Below are 21,649 nucleotides of genomic sequence, written 5' to 3' on the forward strand. Positions count from 1 at the left end.
TTTTTTATCTACTATATCTGTAAAATGTTACTGTCCAAATGCTATTATATACGTGTTGTAAAGCGCCTTAATTTAATTTCACAAACTGTATAGGGCGGTATATAAATGTTAAAAATTATCATATTTTTTTCTTTAATTTCCATCATTTTTTAATTAACCTCATCAGAGTTAACTATTCGTTTTGAATACCCAGCGTCTCTTTACCGGATTGGCAATGATCAGCAGTATGAGGACTAAGGTAATGAAATATATAGTGACAGAAAACCAATTAAACGTGACGAACAAAAAGCAAAGAGATCAAAATATATCAAGTATGTCGGCAATGCGCTTACTGTCTATTCCGCCTTTTTCCTGATCTTCCTTTTTTGCGATTACTACAAAAAAGATTACTTAATAGGATTTCACCAAGGTCATCATCTGATTCGGTTAATGTAAACATTCTTATTTTAGCGAGTCCAAATTTTAGCATATTAGCAAATTGTAACCGGCGCACTGGTGAATCGGCGCAACAACATTTATGCAGAGAAAACTATAAACATAATATTCAATTAGTGGAACCATAAATTAGTGCAACATTTAACGAGCGCTAAATTATGGATGTTTACAGTACAATAACAGATTGTTATGACTATTTAAAAGTTTCAAAATGAATAAAGGAATGAAAGAAGTCGATACTAATAGCATTCTTTTCTCTTTTCTTGAACGTATTAACGATAGTAACTTTAGAATAGTGACGATTGATAGGATTTCTCAAACATTGACGATTGCAATCGCCCTTTTTCTATCACCAATGGTTTTTTTTTCTATGACACTTTTTCAATGCGCAATCCATATTTTGGAATTTACTGTAAACGTTTCATTGATTTATTAAAAGTAAGAAATTACTTTATACTGGAAAAGATCCCGACACACGATCTGTAAGAATATTTTCCTTGTAACTCGTTACCGTCATTTTGGTCAAAAACAGCCAACGTATCACACTACAAAAAGCAGCAACAACAAAACATTGCATACCACAAGAATATTTTATTTCTATTTTAGCCGGTATATAATTTGTCTTGCATAGATCTCCGTTTTGTTTTATTTTTGTTACAAAGAAAACAAATGAACAGTTTAAATTCCTGTTGTAATATATTAACAATACAAAAAAATGTACCATGTATATGTAAGGCGATCGTCATTTTATTGCACCAACAATGAGCAATTTCAACGTCGTTGGTCGATAGAATTGTTCTAAGTGAAATCACTATGGTTAATTGTAAAAAAAAACACAAAAAACCCACAGCACTGACATACACGTACTACCGAAACAACATTAATTAAAGATACAGGAGAGCAAATATCACAAACAGCACAGACACGAGCAAGAAATATGGGACTTGTCTCAAAACAATGAGGTGCTGAAATTATACAGAAGAACCTCAATATAGAAAAGGTGACACTTGGTGTCAAAATGATCATCTCGAACTCCAATTTTCAACCACGTAAGACATCTAAAAAAACAGCCGTAAATCAATGTTGTTGAAAGTCCTCTAACCATTGAAAAGGCCTATAAAATCTAGCACACGTAGAATGCAACTGAAGTGAACTCTACACTCTTGAAATATGAGTATATTCCTACGATAATTTTAATATTTACAATTTTTACTTTATACCAAGTACTCAGTGTGTGAGGTACTTGTTCTGTATGGTCACGTTATATCTCACAAATGAGTGTTATTTTAAAACGACATGCTATTTCATTTCGTTTCATTTGAAATAATAATAAGCATCTAAAATAGTTTTTAAATGATTATCGAGGCATGAAAAAAACAGATTTAACTTTTTTTGTCCGAAGGCACATACATATGAAAGTATAATAATTCTAATTACTTCAAAGCATGACAATACATTTATGATTACATGTACATTACTAGCGTTCATTATTTAACAAAAACCGCTATATCACGTATAATCAACCAACCGGTTTGGCTGTTATTTATTACTATAGCTATGCATTTGATACCGGGTGGAATTTTACTGCCAAGAATTTCAGAATCAAATTCCCCACCCACAAAGCTTCCTAGGAGTGTGCCTTTCGCATTGCACGGTTCATCATCACTTACTCTTAAACTTCCAGCAACAAGTGAGTCCTTTCTATTTCTGACATCTCCTGTTGAAATGATTATTTTTGTTATAGTTATGGGCCATCTATAAATAATTTCAAAAAAGCTTCTTCTGTGTGGGTCTGTGGCCCAGAAATACGAGGACGAATGATTATAGGCATGTCCCGGTCCGAACCCTTGTGCCCAATTCATGTTTGTAACCAGAGACGCCTTTGGATTATCTCCCTTTGGCACCTCTATTATAGACAAAGCTTTATCACCGAATCCTTTGAATTTTTTATCAATAGATGGCATCATTTTGTTTTGTAGCGATGACCATTTCCCCATATGCTGGAATAAAGATGGCGACGAATGGATTGGTGCTTTCTGTCCCAAAATCCGGAACACGTGACCTAGAAGAAGATCACAAGGTTTAGAGTCGTAATAAGCTAATAAGGTGTGTGCTAATCTTTCAATGTGAACCGACCGAAACAATTTTCCAATAAATCCTAACTCTGTAAATTCTAAACAAATCCAAAACCGTTTTGTCTGATTCACAAATTGTTCTATATCATTCACAAAATGCTGGGCGCACACAACATCGTCCTCTAGCTGTATGTAGTATTCGGATATGTTTTTAGAATACAACATCACAAAAGCGAAATCGAGGTTCTGTTTAGACCTCCAAAGTGTCCGCCGTGCATTGTCCTGGTGTTCTCCTTTAACTGTTTGGATTTTGAAATCTGGGTAGATAGACATGGGAGCGGTAACAACTTGCAGCATTCCTTCATCAAAATAATCTTTAAAGTTTGTATAAAGTTTATTAGCCATTTCAAGGTTCCATGTTTCGTTGAAATCGGCTACAAATATGACAACTGTTATCCTGGACTTCTCCTGGTCATTTGTATTGTCTATTATAGATTTGATGGTTCCCATGATGTAGTTTCTGCCGTTCGGGCGTCTTACTGAAGGTATCCCCAATGTCAGCATACCTGCAAAAATACATAAATAAATCAATCAGAATAGACTCTTCTGGAGCAAATTGACCAGGAAAATCACAGCTTAAATCCTTGTTTATGATTACCGAGACTCCCTGTGAAAGGACTTAAGTCATTCACGGGAGTACTTCACAGCACGTGGTCAGGTAATTATACTATTTTTCATACATAATAGATTTATTTTACAGATACATGCAAGTTGGACACGGAATATCACCTCACACAGCTCGACCAGAACTCTTTTACGACTCGATCTTATCGGTCGCTATCTACTGAGTAGATCGATTGATTTTGGCCGTTGGTGTTCGGGTGGGCAATTTGGAAAACAAATACAACATTCATCTTAGATTAATATTTATATCAAATTGCACATGAATAATAACATGTCAATAGAAAACAATGATTGATGTGTAATAGGAACAATATCAGGTGTTGGTCGTTATCAGATGTCACAGATCGCACTCGTTTAGTTAGCGGATGAACACATTCTCTTGATCGCTACATTCACTTGTGGATGTGTTCGTCCGCACAATAAACTCTTGTTGTGCCAGACATTCAAGATTATTTAGTCGGTTGGTTGGTTGACGGGTTTTTCGCCTACATGAATCCGCCCTTACGGGTTTCATCTCACTGACGGAAGTCAGTGTTCTGTCGGCGTCGAAGATTATTTGATTCTTGGAAACCATTTATACTTACTGTACAACGTAAAAAAGGTTAGCTAGACGTTTATTACAATAATCTCTCGGTTATATTTAGATTTCATATATATCGCTTTCTACGTCCAGTTGTTGGAAACCTTATGAGTTTATGTCGATATTTGAAAATCGAGTTGATAGTCCTAACATTTATTTTAAAGGTCTTTTTGAAATATATTTCCAATGATTTTGAAACAATGTACATGCGATTTGAATTATAAATGTCCATGTATTTCGGAATGTGTATTATGAATGTTTTCTGTAGACGACCTGTTACGCTAAGTAGGATTGAAACAACCGAACAATTGTGTGGTTTTTAATTTCATTTGAAAAATAAGCAAATTATTTGAATTTGAATTTGCCTGATAAAAGATGTTTCATTTTACCAGTATATGATTTTGGCTAATGTAACAGAGTGAAAGGGACATGGAAATACGCTGGCGTTACGCGAGGTGATAGATCAAACGAGGGCAGTTGTATCGAGATTTTTTAATTGAACTCATTTACTTTTTCTTTGTCGATGACGTCCATATAACGGTAATCCAGAAGAAGTGCTCCACCGCGTTAAATTAACATGCAAGCCTAGCTTCATTGTCAGCTCCGATACGGAATTGAAACCAGGGACAGAAGTTGGAGACATCCCGGACACCTGAAAATTACAATGGGCGATGAATACAAGCTATAAATGTTCCTTGATTCGAACAGGATCTTTGAATAGGATAGAGTCTTAAATCAGACACTGGTCCTTATTAAGGACAGGACTTTGATCAAGGGACTGGTCCTAATTAAGGACAGGACTTTGAGTCCGGCACTGGTCCTAATAAAGGACAGGACATGAGTCAGGCACTGGTCCTAATTAAGGACAGGACTTTGAGTCAGGCACTGGTCCTGATTAAGGACAGGACTTTGAGTCAGGCAATGGTCCTTATTAAGGACAGGACTTTGAGTCAGGCACTGGTCCTTATTCAGGACAGGATTTGAGTCAGACACTGGTCCTTATTAAGGACAGGAGTTTGAGTCAGACCCTGGTCCTTATTCAGGACAGGATTTGAGTCAGGCACTGGTCCTTATTAAGGACAGGACTTTGAGTCAGGCACTGGTCCTTATTCAGGACAGGATTTGAGTCAGACACTGGTCCTTATTCAGGACAGGACTTTGAGTCGGACACTGTTCCTTATTAAGGACAGGAGTTTGTGTCAGACACTGGTCTTTATTAAGGATTTGAATTTGAGTCAGGCCTGGTCCTCATTAAGGACAGGAGTTTGAGTCAGACACTGGTCCTTATTAAGGACAGGACTTTGAGCCAGGCACTGATCATAATTAAGGACAGGACTTTGAATCAGACACTGGTCCTTATTAAGGACAGGACTTTGAGTCAGGCACTGGTCCTTGATAAGGACGGGACATTGAGTTTTTAGTTAAATATTAATGTTTTATATCAAAGTATCAATTCCAAAATTAATTGTTAATTTTTCATACATAGATCCAATTCACTTTTCTCTTTCTATTAAAAGTTGATATTTCCGACACGTTATTCTATAAATAGAACGCGAAATACTTCCAGGGCCACGTAGGCCCTTTAAGAGGTGTAACTGTACCAAGAGAGGGACACTTTAGTATTTTGCAAAATATTGGGCGATAAACGATCAATATCACCAGAAAATTATACATTGTTAATATATATGTTAGAAGATATTCTGATAAAAATTCTTCTCCGGACAAGCATTACTTTTGAAAAAAATCCTTTTTTATTTTAAAACAAAATACTGTTCTTTTCGAAATGTTTGATATCTTTTTTAAATTTTAACTGTTCGTGTTAACATTTGGCCGTTTCCCCACATGTGTCCCGTTTTTGGTCCACTGAAGTTTCAAATACAGCAGTGTAGTTATAAAAAGAGAAGCGTATTTGGTGGCAATCTTTGTAAACTTTGATAAAATAATAAGTATTCCCATTGATTGCATAAAACGCTTTGCATGCGGTAATTATTTCTGCTTTGTTTTTAGTCAGTGGGAATATCTTATCAGATATATATATATAAGTCTCGTAAGTAATAACGACAGCGTGATCCAATATGGCCACCGGATACGAACAAACAAATGTTCGTTGAATGCGTATTACTTAAATAAATATATGAGCAAAGACGTAATTACAAAACTAAAAGGAATTTGTTAAATTTTCAGGGTAGTCCAAATTATAATATATATGACATATAACTATACAAGAATTCCACGGAAGTGGATGTGTCGACTGCGCAGGAAGGTGGGAGATTACGAAGAAATAGATACAATATGGTGTCCACAAGCAAGACCAGCATCGCCTCATTGGTATCCATAACATTTTTCCTGAAAATGCAAGTATGCTTAGCACTGCATGAAGTTTGAGTTTGATCAGCCCAAGGAAACTCAAGTTATCGCACGCAAACATATTTTTATTTATAGTAACAGTGACCTTGACCTTTGACTTTCGGACCTGAAAAGCAATCCCAAGCAAGCACTTTTGGTAAGGAAGCACTGCATGAAGTTTGAGTTTGATCGGCCCAAGGAAACTCAAGTTATCGCACGAAAACCTCTGTGCGAACGACGCCGCCGACGCCGACATAGCAATACCTATGTGTCACCAGCTTTTCGCAGGCGACACAAAAACTATTAACCTAAGGGATAGCTAAGGGTTTTTTTTCAAATGACAAATAACCAACGCATGTATTACATGGAAACAATTTTTAGTTCGCGAAAAATGAAAATATCAAAATAATATGTTGGACATCATTAACATCGACTTGTAAAAGAATGTAGAACTGTTTCTGTACATGAAAATCTGCCGGAGATACGACAAAAATACAAAGTATTCATGGAAAATGTCAAATTGAGATTCAGATTGTTTGTGCGAAAACAGAACATCGATGCAGGTACGGAGCAACGCATGTTGCCGTTTTTTGCGAGCCTGTACAACCGGAAGGACGAAAGTTTTTGAAGCCTTCATATAGCATAGAACCAATGCACTCTCTTTTTCCCGTGCTTTCTGTACATGAGTTGCAATCACGGCTCGCACTGCTCGGAGTATCGCGAAGTGCCCGCTATCAATATCCTTTGGAATATTTTCTACTTCATTCATTATTACTTAAGTAAGTTTCTTTTGTCCATTTTTATATTGATTTCCTACCTATATTGATATATAACTGTATTAATCAACGTTTCGTGCTTTTTACGGCCTATACCATTTCCTGCCGTACCTTCTTACCCAAACAACGTATCCGATTATGCCGTAAAGGATTGTTATGATGTTGTATGAGGCACATACAAGCATTATCGATCAAGGCTGAAGACCGAGTTTCAGTATAAGTCTCTTTCATGCCCAGCAGGACTAATTAAGCTGAGGGGTTTTCACATCGGGTAAAACCCGAGGGTTTTGCACCAATCTGAAATTACCAAGAGTGGAATGAACAACATTGGCATGAAAGAGTGCTTTTTCTTTCATTCCAATCACCAGAATTAGCTCGGAAACCATCGAAAGTGTCACAATTTCCGCATCGTAACGTTCCCGATAACATGACGTCACGTCTTTGTTATCCAATTGTTACATCACACACGTGAAATGGGGTGTACGAAAGAAATTCTGATATGAATAGTTTCATTTGCGTGTAATACGACGTTTAATAAAAAAAAAAAAAAATGATATATGGTGATCGACCGAATACACGTGATAAAGCGTATGCAGATACCTGGTATCAAATACAAATTTAATTGTATACAATTTTGGCACATTGTTGAGGTCGATAGGAAGTATTATGGAGCACGAAAACACGATTGAGGCCGAATCACGAGATCGATTGTGGTGTCCTATATTCCATCAAATTTATATCAAACGAAACAAACGATAGAATTGTCTCATCAATACCAACTCAACAAAGCTACAAAACGTATATAACAAGGCGCCACAAGGTCAACACTATGATACACTTGCTAATGTCTGACATTCGTAATCGTCACCGAACTCCACCACTTCCTGCTATAGACAGTTATTCGAGGGTGTAATACCGCGATCATTAAGGCAAAACAAACATGTGTCCTACTTCCTGTTAATCAGTTTACCTTCGCGAGAAATCAATACCGCGTAAAATGTAAACTGATATCAATCTAACAGATAATTACTATCAATATGCAAAAATGTCCTCTTAGTTATGGATTTTAAGTGTACGCGAACGCAACTTTACAGGCAAAGTCCTTGATAAAACGTATTGATATGCAGTTTACGAATGTAAATATTGATTGATTTTAAATCAGATGGGTATGTTTTCGTCTTTTTTCATCAACAGTTGATCGATATCCTAACAATTGGTTACGAATGTACCTTTTATTTTGATCTTATGCATTAATAAATATAAATATAGTAAGTAAACGAAGGTTTCCTTCGACCTTGGAATCTGATGATGTCAAAGTGTATGCTATGTAAAGAAACAAGAGGCCTAAGTGGCCTTTACACACCTATGGGTTTTAATGTCTGAGCAAATGACAGGCCACTGTGGTCATCTAGCATTTGCAGATCCTCACAGAAAGTAACAAGCATCAAAGTGAGAATCTCTTAAAGAATGTTGTACCAAATTTGAATTCGATCGGTACCGCTGTTCTTGAGAAGAATTCGAACATGTCTCAGTCAATCAGACGATAGGATGGCCATCTTGAAATTTCGGATTGGCACAAAAATAGGAAAAGTCGATACAGACATCATACGGAACATTTGTACCACAATTAAAGGCAATCAAAATAATTGTTCTCAAGACGAAATCGAAAACGTACATAGCTAACGCAAGACGGACGACAACAGAATAACATTGACCGAAATAGTTCATATGAGCAATCATGTGACCTTAAATAGCAGCATCGTATTCAAACAACTTTATGAGAAATAAAATGCATATTTGAAAACCGGTATGGACAAGTAACAATACGTTGCACTTTAGAATACGAACACTGCTAGGACCAAAGACCACGTAATGTGTAATTTGAGAAAACAAATATTTGCATTGCAAAGTCCTTCTCCTTTATTTAAGTTATAACATGTCGTTTTACCCTGTGTAACCTGTAAATTATACAGACATAAATATTACCTTGTTCCTCGCCCAAGTCTCTTTCTCATCACATTTACATTTTTGCTTCCCAGCTGTAATAAATAGCAGGAAGTATTTTAGTTCATATTCACATTTGTGTATACATCTTAATGAAGTTTGGAAATTTGAGTTAGCTAATTGCTATGCCAACTATGGCTTAATGCTCCCGGTCCAATATGTTTGCCTGCCATATTTAAAATTGAAAAGTACGTGTAATCAATACGTTCATTGATTTTCCTGCCTATAAATTCAGTTATTGTATACAATATGTATCTTATATGTACCAGTTACATGCTATTTATTGATATCTAACTCGGCTTAAAGCTATAGTATGTCAATATTTCATTCAGTTGCTGACATAGTTTCTTACCTTCACTGTTGTAGAAAATATGATAGTTGATAAGCATGATGACGACACCGAGTAAACATATCTGTAACCCAATCTTCTGGATGCCACGACTGTTCTTCATGGTTCTACAAACAACATTGTAACTGTTATTTATAACGAAGTCTTTCGGCACACTCTAGGAACACACTCGATATCCGCTTGCTTGTTATTTCATCTGTAGCAGTCTATTATCTAGCACCCACACATTCTCTAATACAAATATCTTTCGATGGTGGCATCTAACCAACGATACAATCCGATCCTGTTGTCAAAACTTAGTAATCCCTGCGCACTAGACCTCAAGGATACAGAGACACCAACAGCATGCTACTACGTACCCCTGTAGAGCACAGCGATCTACAGTAGTGTCGTGTAGGAAGTGCTACACAGTTTATCCTATTTATACGTGTTCGATCACTGATAAACACTACATTAAAGATAAAAGCGGTGTGATGACACATGTATATTTACAATAACACTACAGTGTTTAATCATACTCGAGATACTGCATTATTTCAGATTTGATTTGGTTTGTTTGTGTTTCATGTCCTATTATTAACTACGATGGCCGAAGGCGGCCAGGCACATTTGAAGCATTTATAGTTCGTTTGTGTACCATGGTTCACTTTTGTGTGGTACAGAAACGAAGCATTTATACTTCGTTTGTGTACCATGGTACACTTTTGTGTGGTACACAAACGAAGTATTTATACTTCGTTTGTGTACCACGGTACACTTTTGTGTGATACACAATCGAAGCATTTATACTTCGTTTCGGTACCGTTAGCCGAAAGCGGCCGGACATATTTGAAGCATTTATGTTTCGTTTGTGGTCCGTTAGCCGAAAGCGGCCGGACATATATGAAGTATTTATACTTCGTTTGTGTACCACGGTACACTTTTGTGTGATACACAATCGAAGCATTTATCATTCGTTTCTGTACCGTTAGCCGAAAGCGGCCGGACATATTTGAAGTATTTATACTTCGTTTCTGTACCACGGTACACTTTTGTGGTACACAAACGAAGTATAAATGCTTCGTTTCTGTACCGCGTTACACTTTTGTAGTACATAAACGAAGCATTTATACTTCGTTTGTGTACCACGGTACACTATTGTGTGGCCGAGAGCGGCCACTGATAGGAAATGACCCTGAGCTATTAATTTTCCGATTAAAACATAACGGGTTGCCGCCGTGGAAAGTTGAGGTCTGTCGTAACTCTTCTTTGGAGGGCTCATACAGGATACGTCTTGTTTATTAAAAAAAAAAAAAAATGTTAAGATAAAAAATATGTTAATTATCATGTGAAATATATGCATAGCGAGATTAAAAGCGATATGCATTTGTCGTTTAAATTTGTTATATATACCGATACGTGACCTTATGCTATTTTGCTTGATGATTTACTTGACGGCTACCACAGTCTCTTCCACCCCCAAATGGGCCCATGTTTGGGTTTAAAAATATCCAGAGCGTAAGCCTTGGTTTCATATCCTATTACTGCGATAACCTTTCGAATGATGAACATTCCAAACGCTGGCGAGGTCAATAGGCCAATGCCCGTTTAAAAGTGTACCATGGCCGCTTTCGGCTGTACAATTGGACAGACACGAACAATAAAATTGTAACGCAGACGTGTACCACAAAAGTGTAACGCGGTACACAAACGAAGTATAAATGCTTCGTTTGTGTACCACACGAAAGTGTACCATGGTACAGAAACTAAGTATAAATGCTTCAAATGTGCCTGGCCGCCTTCGGCCATAGTAATTAACAGCTATGGTCATTTAAGGACGTGTCAGGTTTTGGTGGTAGAGGAAAGTCGGAGTTCCCGGATAAAAACCAACGACCTGCGGCCAGTACCTGGCGACTGCCCTACGTAGGCGTCGAATACGCGACCCAGCGGTGGAGGGCTAGTGGTAGCAGAATGTCAGACGCCTGAACCACTTGGCCACCGCGGCCCTCGGAGGTATTTTACAGGCCAAACTACGAACATAAAGTTCAGCGCGACTACTTCTTATAACAACATTAATTACTTTATTTTTCATCAATTATACCAATAGAATCGACTCATTGTGAAACCAAACATGTTACGGTGAATACAATGTTCATTTGTTATCATATTGGTCAACTAATAGAAATTACAACTCAGATTTTATGGGCCACGAAGATGGCACCTCACGGTATTTTGTAAACAAATATATGATTTGAGATTTGATCACCAAACATTACTCTTTAAAGTACATTTCTACAGGAGATATTCTTATCCCTGCACTACTATTTATACTACTACCTCGTGAAGACTATATCTTTCGGTTAAATCAATATTTCATGTGTAATTTCAAACACGTATAGACATCAACTACTGTAATCAATGCATTCCCATCATAAAAAAATCCAAGACCCACAAAGGGCATAAAAGAGTATGTGGTTGCGATATACAGCAGAAACTTAGCAGAACAATGAGGGGGAGGTATGAGAGGGTCAGCATCTACCCATACACATTGATTATGCATGCGCAACGCATATACCTGCTTCTTTTTAAGGCCCTTTGCCTATTTTGAAATGTCATTTAGCTAAATTTAGACAATATAAGGTGTATGTATATAGCGTGATATCATGGCGTGCTCTTTATAGATCAGAAATGTGATGCTACTCAAATTATCTTGAGGCTTCGGCGGCCTTTTTGAATTTACAGGTCTAAACTTTCTCAGTCAATCAATGGGTAGTGGGGCCATCTTGGATTTTCAGATCAACATCAAAAGTAAGAACACCTGTTCAGAACCTCATTAGGAACAAGTCAATCGCTTGAGTCGTTCTTGAGAAGAAGTCGAAAATATATCAGCTAATCAGGGATCAGGGTGGCCATCTTGAATCCTCAGATCAGAAAAACCCTTTACAACACTTATTCGGAAAATCATAAGGATAAATTGCAAATAGATGCTTCGACGGCTTTTAAATTTACAGATCGGTACTAAAAGTAAGAACATATGTTTGAGACGTCATAAGGAACAATTGTACCAAGTTACGAGTGAATCAGTGCAGATATTCTAGAGAAGAAGTCGAAAATTTCTAAGACTCCATTGCACCAAGCAAGGATCCAATTGGTGCAGTGCCTAATAAGAGGTCATGATAACCATTTTAAATTCCGGATCAGCACGAAAAATAACAACACTTGGTCAGCACATCATAAGGAATATTTCTAACAAGTTTGAAGTCCATCGCACGAGCAGTTTTGAAGAAGAAGTCGAAAATTGTTCAATTGTTAACGAACGACGCACGAAGCACGACGAAAGAAGAAGACGGATGGCAATAGCTCACATGAGCAATCATATGAGCTAAAACATACAATGTATAAAAGGTTCATTAGCAGAGGAGTTGTGAGTGCTCAGGTAGCTTTCTAAAACTGTATGTGCACTACAGAACACAATATTTTGATAACCATCACGTACAAATAACAACGTTGTCAATCACTAAGTGTCATAATGATTACATAACCTCTCTCGCAAATGAAACAAAAGAGCCGCTGAACTAGTTTCATTTGCCGAATGACAGTACACGCATTTTATTTTGTATGTTTTTAAGAGCTGCTAGTGGCCAAACAAACACTTTTCTATTTTGCCTCTAGATCTGCTTTAAACCTGTGATGTTCACGGTGAGAACATCCCGCCAAAATTACCTTGAATTTGTCAAATGCTGATTTCATGTGTTGACGATAGGTTACTGGTTTTGATTGATTGAAATGATTTTTTCACCTTCATTTTATATTCCACCATAGTACGCACATATATGTTTCTTAATTATATAACTATTCCATTGATGATACCCGCATGCAAGTATCTGTCAATATTCTGGCATCAAGTTCCGTAAACAACACTGAGACCTTGCTTACAATATATATATGCCCACGCAGTATAGACATAAAGTTGTACGGACTTATTATGAGGCCTATAAACAAGGAGAACTGTACAAGATAGGCGCTTTTATTTTCATTTTGAGATATTAACATAGTTATAAATGTGAAATAAACAATACTATATAGAGGTGACAAATGTAAGCAATACCATATTGTTTTTCCTGGTGAATTTGGATTATTTATTTGTCAGCATGGTATGGGTTCATTGTTTCTTTGGATACTCAGTATTCTGAGATAATGGAGCCCAAACGAGTTTACACGAGCAAGAAATTTGCTATCCAGATATATATAATATTCCCATCGTGGCAATCTACGCAGTATGAACGTCCTAGTACCTCTAAACCTCGAGATAAAGGGATATGATTGCAAAACAGTTGACAAGCCGAATATGGTTGTCCTGTTGACGTGACGTCACACGTGGACGTCCCGCACGAGGTCGATCGCCGACGTGGCCAAACTGTTGATGTCGTCTCCACAAATCCCGGATTGTGTTTCGATGGACATGAAAACGTGTATAGACTACAGCTTGGCCCATACCAGCTTGAAGCATACCAATAATCCGGAGGCGTCATTTTCATTGAGCATCGGCATAGCATTAATCACAATTTAAAAAGTTATAATGCTGTTTTTACTGTTCACTGGTCCCAACAAAGTGACCCAACAGTTGAAAAATAACTTTCATTGTCGAATTGTGATGGCTGGACGAGAAAAACGTGCAACCTGGTCAACGCCTATAGAGAGCAAACTGCACGGGAAAAACTGTCCATGACACACGGATAGTGTGTATGTGTCATACTCGGTCATGTGTGTGAATCTTCATGTATATACAGTTGGTAATACATGTTTTATAACAATTCTCCGCATGCACAGGTTTTTTTTCCGCTAGTATATATTAAAAGTCACCATACGGTGACCTTTTTCACTCATATATTCGTTTGGTTGTTTATGTGACAGGACGTTTATACTATATTAACATTGCACCAGCCAATTTTCATTTAGGTAAATACAGTTTCCAACATTTTAACGTTGGTCAACAAACGAGCAGACGATAACATTGATAGCATGCTTTAAATATTTCCACTCGCCGACTGTCTACTACAACATCATTGATCCAGTTGTAGATATGAAAGGATATGATGATCAATAAAGGTGATTCGGTTCTTAAAAAAATGATATATGAAGAAACCTATCTGAAAATTTACAAAAAACAAACTTAATATTTAAATAAATATCAGGGCGGATGATAAGTTTAAATGTTTTCCCTATATTGTGCATGCTAAACATCATTTTAAATAGTTACATTTACACAGGAAATTATTCTAATAAGGAAGGATGCATGTTAAGTGGAATATAATTTCTATGTGATAAACATTTTCCAAACAATGGTTAATATAAGTATTGAACTGCTATATGAATGTCAACTTGACAAACGCAAATCCAACATGAATCGCTAGCGCCTTTCGTCGAAATTGCCTTCGTCAAGTTGACATGTATACTGCCCATGGATGCCAAATAAAAGCAGATTAATGCTTCAATAGAGGACCGGGCATCAATAATCATATCTGACAGTGTATAACCCAGAACAACATGTTTGTTTTATTTAAACTTCAAGTACCCTAGTTGCCAGGTATTTTGCACTAGTCAGAATGTGTGACTGTGTTAATCTAATATCAATGAAATTAAAGAGTCCGAAAAGTGTGAGAGTAGCCTTACTCAGGCGCATCTTACCAAATGGTTTTCTTTAGTTGTGTTCTTGATAAGTGTGTAACTGTCATGTTGTATGGGGTCATGTATATCCATTTACTCCCTTCGAGTGCTATACCACTTGAATCTGACATGATTAAACGCGACCTTATTTCACTTACTTTAGGCAGCAACGCTATGCGGTAATATTTATCAGCAAGTAATTTGAAACGATAAGATTGGTACAAGGTTTTCCTAATTAGGGACGACTGTTTATCACGTGTTTAATTAGGTTTATATTCGTTACATGAGTAGAAAGTACGAAGCTGTAACAAAGTATTGATTCTTTATTGATTTTGTATCGTATTACCGATTATGTCTGGAAAACACTTTCAGTTTTTTATGAACATAACGTCAAAAGGAAATAATTTTAGGAAAGAATTATGTTACGTGACGTACTAAATATGTAAATGGTTTACATGTATCTTACGTGTTCGTATAGAAATATCCACGTTCTGAGACATGTAAGGAGTTTTCAGCAGAATACGTACAAGGAAAAAATAAATAAAAACTTAACGGAAAGTTTCAAACAAAAACCGTGTTACTCGAGATAGCTTCAGGAAAGCTCAATGGAGTATCTTTTGATCTACAGCAGAATTTATGTACGATGCCTTAAGTTAACGATGCTACCGCGCTTACTGCCGGACAGTACAACATAAATACCGTTTCCTTTACCAATTATTTTATACTCATTTCTCGTTACACTGCTACACCCACGTTAAACGTCAAACATACGCTTCACAAGCGATGTCAATATAAAATGGTGTCACAATAACCTGAAAAGAGTTCCTCTTTTTACTGTCTTGAAGTCCTCGTGTGTTGTCATGGTTACCGATGCTCCTGAACGTTTGGGTGCTCGTAGAATGATGGAAAAGCAGTTCTTAATATCGGGTTTATATTTACTGTTCAATTGAAAACATAGGAAAGTAACATAAATGTAACAGGATATTTAATATTCAGGTTGTGTTAAGTTGATGTACTAGGAAAATTTTCATCAGATAAAGCTAAGGTTCGAATTGGTAAAGGTACTTTCAGGTTTAAGTGTACGAAGCAATCCTCTTACGTTTAGCGTATGTGCCTTTAAGAGATATCATATAAATTGACTATGTCAGGAGTTTAAGTGTATGACGTATTACTATCAGGGTAAGTAGCCATGGCCTAGCTAGATAAGGAAAGAGCTACTTAATACTTGGCCTACAATTATTTAACTGATTGTGGTGAAATGGTTCGACGTAAGGATGAACAAATATTTTGGCAACATCATGTTACCGTACGTCCAGTCATGACAGATGGACGGAAACTTCAGAACAGGTTAAGGCATCTGGACGGACAAAATTACAAATAAATTTGTTCAATAAATCCGGACAGACGAGATTTACGCCATACAAATCACATCCTGTTCTCTCTTGTTACGACGGATAACAAAAAAAAAAAGAATATTTGGATAGTGTAAGTAGTTGACCAATAAAGCTCTCCTATGTCCTTGCATTATGCAAATTGTATATGGCATCTTTAGTTTTGATTTTGTTCTCGTTTGTCGTTTCTGTGAAATATTAGGACTGATTTTGTTCTCGTTTGTCGTTTCTGTGAAATATTAGGACTGATTTTGTTCCTGTATATTATATATATAAACTTTGTTTATTTTACAACTTATACTAATCACTCTTGTTGGCCCGGATGTTAGCGCGCGGAGGGTCTTACTGTGTATGGATTTATCAAATAATTCATTATATGCTGGTAAACCTAGGGAATACTTGGGTACCGGATTGTAAGAATAATGTGACAAATCGATGTGGATTGCCCTTGTGCATCAAGGCCAGTTTTCTACTATTGTCGCCAATTTGTCATCTCTTCTAACTGTCACGTGACCCAGAGGACGGGAATCACGGTTCATAATTAGATAAATATTAATGATCTTGCATATCTGTTAAGAACTATATCTATCAAACCACTATTCCCACCATGTTTGACCAAAGGTATGGAAATTGCATCGTACAGCGGCCTTCTACGGCGCCAAAATGCAGGGTACCCAAGATGTACTATTTTAAAACCTAAATTAAATATGAATGGATCGAAGTCCCGAGAACAGGTTGGTCGAATCCTTGTCAGTTTAATGAATCGTTAAATTTTCGAGAAATACGAGTCATTATTCAATTTTATATTAATACCACTTAGTTATCAATAACTAATGCTGTAATATTCCAATCAGTCATTTTATAAATCAGTTTATTTTAGACTGTTATGCAAACTGATTTATGACCTTTTATCACATGCCTATGCAATCTTACGATAGTATTACATCATTTTGTCAGGTGTGTTTTCTGTCTGCTTGTATCACACATGTGCGATACAAGATCCTGAATCACCACAGTAGCCGGAACTACTTTTTAGGGGAATTCCCTCTACTGACACCGCTAAAAATATATCTCAGAATTATAAAAAAAACCATTAATTATACAAAGAATGTATTAAATAAAAATAAAAGAAATACATTATCTTAAATAACCACGAAGAGAATGCCATTTTTTTTCATAAAACACAAGTTTCTTATTAAAAAAAACCTGGCATTGCGTCGACCTGTGTGGTTTTGCCTATTTATCACATAATCGGACTGTTATCAAGTGAATTCGCCCGTGTAATATTTTAACATATGTCACTAGTGTAATTTACCCTGGAGCGTTTTTCATTGGCTGTGCCAGTCAGAAATCGATTGTGACGTCCTAATATGGACATTGACGTGACGTCATAAATTGTGAATGGCGCAACAAAATGGCTGTCTCCGTTTGATTAAGCCCTCAACAATTTTATGTATGGTTATGGGGTGGGGATCTCAACTGTTTCCAAGCTGTGACTCAGAAACTAGGTCCCTAGGGTTGTGGTCAGACCCCAGGATAAATTCTGATATCATGACTGCATTTGTCTTTTTTGCCCAGCATTTGTATATATAGTTTTGGGGTGGGGATCTCAACCGTTTCAAAGTTATGTCCCAGGGGTTAAGTCTGCAAGGGTGGGGCAGACCCTGGGGTCAATTCTAATATCATGACTGCATTCGTCTCTTTATGCCCAACAATTGTATATATAGTTTTGGGGTGGGGATCTTAACCATTTCGAAGTTAAGACCCAGGGGTTAAATCTCCAAGGATGGGGCAGTCCCCAAGGCCATCCTGAAAGAATATGTGCATTCATCTCTTTATACTCAGCATTTGTATATATGGTTATAGGGTGGGGATCTCAACTGTCTCCAAGCTCCAAGAAACTAGGTCCCTAGTGGTTCGATAAGACCCCAGGGTCTATTCTAATATAATGACTGCATTCGTCTCTTTATGCCCAGCATTTGTATATATAGTTTTGTGGTGTGGATCTCAACCGTTTTAAAGTTATGGCCTAGGGACTATGTCTCCAAGGGTGGGGCCAGACCCTAGGGCCATCCTGGAAGCAAATCCTGGAAGCAAATGTGCATTCTTCTCTTTATACTCAGCAATTGTATATATGGTTATATGGTGGGGATGTCCACCATTTCCAAGTAATAAACTTGTTTTGGCCCCACCCCTTAGCCCGGGGGGTCAGCCACACCATTTGTACAATTTTGAATCCCTGCCTCCCATGATTGCTTTTGATTAATTATGATTGATATCCAGAGCATAGTTCTACAGAAGAAGTCGCTTAAAGCAATATAGCCAAATTGCCCCCTTTTTGCCCCGCCCCTCAGCCCCCTGGGGGTCAGCCCCACCATTTGTACAATTTTGAATCCCCACCACCTAGGGATGCTTCCAGTCAAATTTAATTAAATTCCAATCAGTGGTTAAGAAGAAGAAGTCGGTTAAAGAAATTGTTGACGGACAGACGACGGACGCCACGGTATGGCATAAGCTCACCTGGGTCCTTCGGACCAGGTGAGCTTAAAACATTCTCATGGATATGTATATTAATTATATAATGACACCTACATGTATGTGTCGTGTAAATGTTAGTCTCAGCCTTAATAGATATCCTCTGGACAACTTAGCTAACAGTGATAACGATGTCCTTACATGTGATTAACCGCCCTACGTTTGATATGCGTGTGGCGGAGAAGCCTCTTGTTACGTCACCTTATTTTTTATTTATATTATTAATATTTAAAGGACATGTATACATACGTCTCGACTTCTGATTCATTAGATAGTTTAGGCTACATTGTATGTCGTATCTTTTCTCCTTATTTTTTTAATATTTAATTCAACACTCAAGCAAGGTGCAGGAACAATCATAAGAACTACATACGTATGCAGGCTAAGTATTTCCAGTTGTCCTTAATGTTACTTTAAAAAATAACACTCCAACAAATTTACAAAAAATGTAAATACTAAATCCAAATTTAATAAATATACAACATTTGATATAGCGCCCATAAACCACTCTAAAGCGCTTTGTTAACATAAACCAATTTGTTAAGCCTTTGTTTTCTATATTCTTCAGTATTTATATCATTGAGGGGAGTTTTCCATCGCTTGGTCGTTCACTAAATGTGAATGGTGTACAGCAAGTCAACACACTGAATAACTCAATCAAATTAACTCGTAAACTATATAATTATTTGTTAAAAGTACTTACCGACGTGGTGACATGGCCAATCATTAGCGAAGATATCGCATCCAGTACATAGGGGAAAAGTTCATAATTAAACGAATATCCAATGTGTATTTTACAACTTATGTAGCTGCAGATATTAACACACTATCTAATTATATTGTTACACAGTGTCTGCGTTATAGAACATGTGAGGGCTACGAAGGGTTACCAACACAACTTATAATAAAATATAACAATTGAGTTTTTTTTACTAATAGAAATATGTCCAGATATGATTGTTTAGTTCGATTATTTAAAGTAGAATTTTTGGAATTTTCATTACGAGTAATGTCTTTTTATCTATGAATAAAATATAAGACCCGTATAAACCCCACTGTCTGTAGTATAGTGTGTGTATAATTTGCCGGGTTAATCAGACCTGGATTGTTTCGATGTAGTGACAAGCTTAGTCCCATAGAAATATACAGACAGAGGCTCACCGCGTAAAGCTATATCTACCAGGTCACTGGAACCGTGTATTGTTTTACTTCTAGTGTTCAATAGATATTAACCGACTATAGTCAGCCACCACGAATAAATTACTTCGTGATGGCTTACGCGATTAGAAAACTATTTAAGAAACCTCTGGATATTTTACCAGCCATAGAGAACGCTAGCATTTGAACTTATGGCCCAATAAAACTCATTGAGCAGGTAAAATTATTGTTATTTTATGCATGCCTTACAAAAGATAACGAATGGCTTCATGCAAAGGAAAATTGCTTTAATATATAATTTTTCCATTTCTTTAAAACATTTCTTTTGCCATCTCGCAACAAATGTCAAGATCCTATCTTCCTTTTTACTAACTTGTTATTCACATTTGGAGGCAGCGCTATATCGACGTGTGGACATAGCCCAGCTTTACCGTAGGTATCCCACCCACTAACACAAACGGTTTCAAACTAAATACACACCAAATGCCAGTTGAACGTATGGCAACAATATAACATTTGTACGGAACTAATGACAGCTGGAGTTCTGACACAGTTCCATAAACCCTAGTTTGCAATATATCATTGGTCGTAGCCGAACACTGTTAATTTGTAATGTTATAAAGGGCCTTACAGAGAAAACTGTTAATTTGTAATGTTATAAAGGGCCTTACAGAGAAAACTGTTAATTTGTAATGTTATAAAGGGCCTTACAGGCACCGTACCCCCTTCCCTTTGTTGTGTTTATAAAAACGTTTTGAAACACTTAAATGATATATTTTTATTCGTTTGACATTTAGCACCATTCATGAGTCCAACATAAAGAAAAAGTCCACATAAGGCGGTGTAGTAGGTACTGACATTGTTTGGCTCTCTGCATCAACTTAAAGTGTTTTTTTTTAAATTAAATGTTTCCCTTTCTCGTATAAAAAGTGATATATATACGACAGTGATGACAAGAACATTAATTTTGTCATTTTACCCAGCACTACTGACAGTAAGAAAAGGTGAGCTAACACAAATGGGAATCTTGTGGTAATTGATTAAAAGTAGCCCGAGGAAGTACAGGTCAGAAAGTTATATATTCAATCTATGATGCTTTACATTTATAATCATGTTAATCATATTAAAAAAATATATAAATTCAATATAAATTAAAGAACGCCTAATTTGACTGTAATAGTAGTATAACCCATGCTTCAACAAATGTTGAACGCACGTTGACAGGCAAAATATGAGATCTTTTTTTTGTGTGAGGACAAATACAGCTCACCGAGTATTGAGTTGGGTCTATTAAAGGTTTAGTACATTGCGGAGAAAAACAACTTTGACGCACTCTTGTCCAGGGAGGATGTTCATGTTGTTCATCATCATGTTAACAGGGTTTCTGTCAAGTTGAACCCCGAGTTATTTAGACCTAGATCTGTGGCGGTGTAAACTTACAGGTAAAAGTACAGGTAGGGGAACATATCGTATTTTAGTTTGAGGCAAAACATTTTTTGCCGAATCAGTCAACCAGATTTAGCATATACAAAATTTGCAAACAGTGTTTGCGCAGAAAAATGAATCACATCTTTCTAACGTGTACGGTAAATATAAAGTAAAAGGTTTTAATTTCATCACGTCGCCTTTTCCGCATTGCGGCATCGGAGAGTTCCAAATTCGTGACGTGA

At 36.8% G+C, this 21,649-nt stretch overlaps 1 protein-coding gene across 1 annotated transcript; it reads right to left on the minus strand.

The window, feature by feature from the left end:
* Positions 1-1,017: 1,017 nt before the first annotated feature.
* Positions 1,018-19,671, minus strand: LOC110447857 (alpha-1,3-mannosyl-glycoprotein 4-beta-N-acetylglucosaminyltransferase C-like). The gene is made up of 5 exons (XM_021493807.1): positions 19,525-19,671; positions 9,253-9,356; positions 8,883-8,935; positions 4,285-4,426; positions 1,018-3,076 (listed from the first exon to the last, which is right to left on the minus strand). The coding sequence occupies exons 1-5, from the start codon at positions 19,536-19,538 to the stop codon at positions 1,923-1,925; spliced, it is 1,467 nt and encodes a 488-aa protein (XP_021349482.1). The 5' UTR covers positions 19,539-19,671; the 3' UTR covers positions 1,018-1,922.
* Between the last annotated feature and the right edge of the window lie 1,978 nt (positions 19,672-21,649).

Source organism: Mizuhopecten yessoensis, unplaced genomic scaffold (genome assembly GCF_002113885.1).
Source record: "Mizuhopecten yessoensis strain PY_sf001 unplaced genomic scaffold, ASM211388v2 scaffold3627, whole genome shotgun sequence".
Lineage (NCBI taxonomy): Eukaryota > Metazoa > Mollusca > Bivalvia > Pectinida > Pectinidae > Mizuhopecten > Mizuhopecten yessoensis.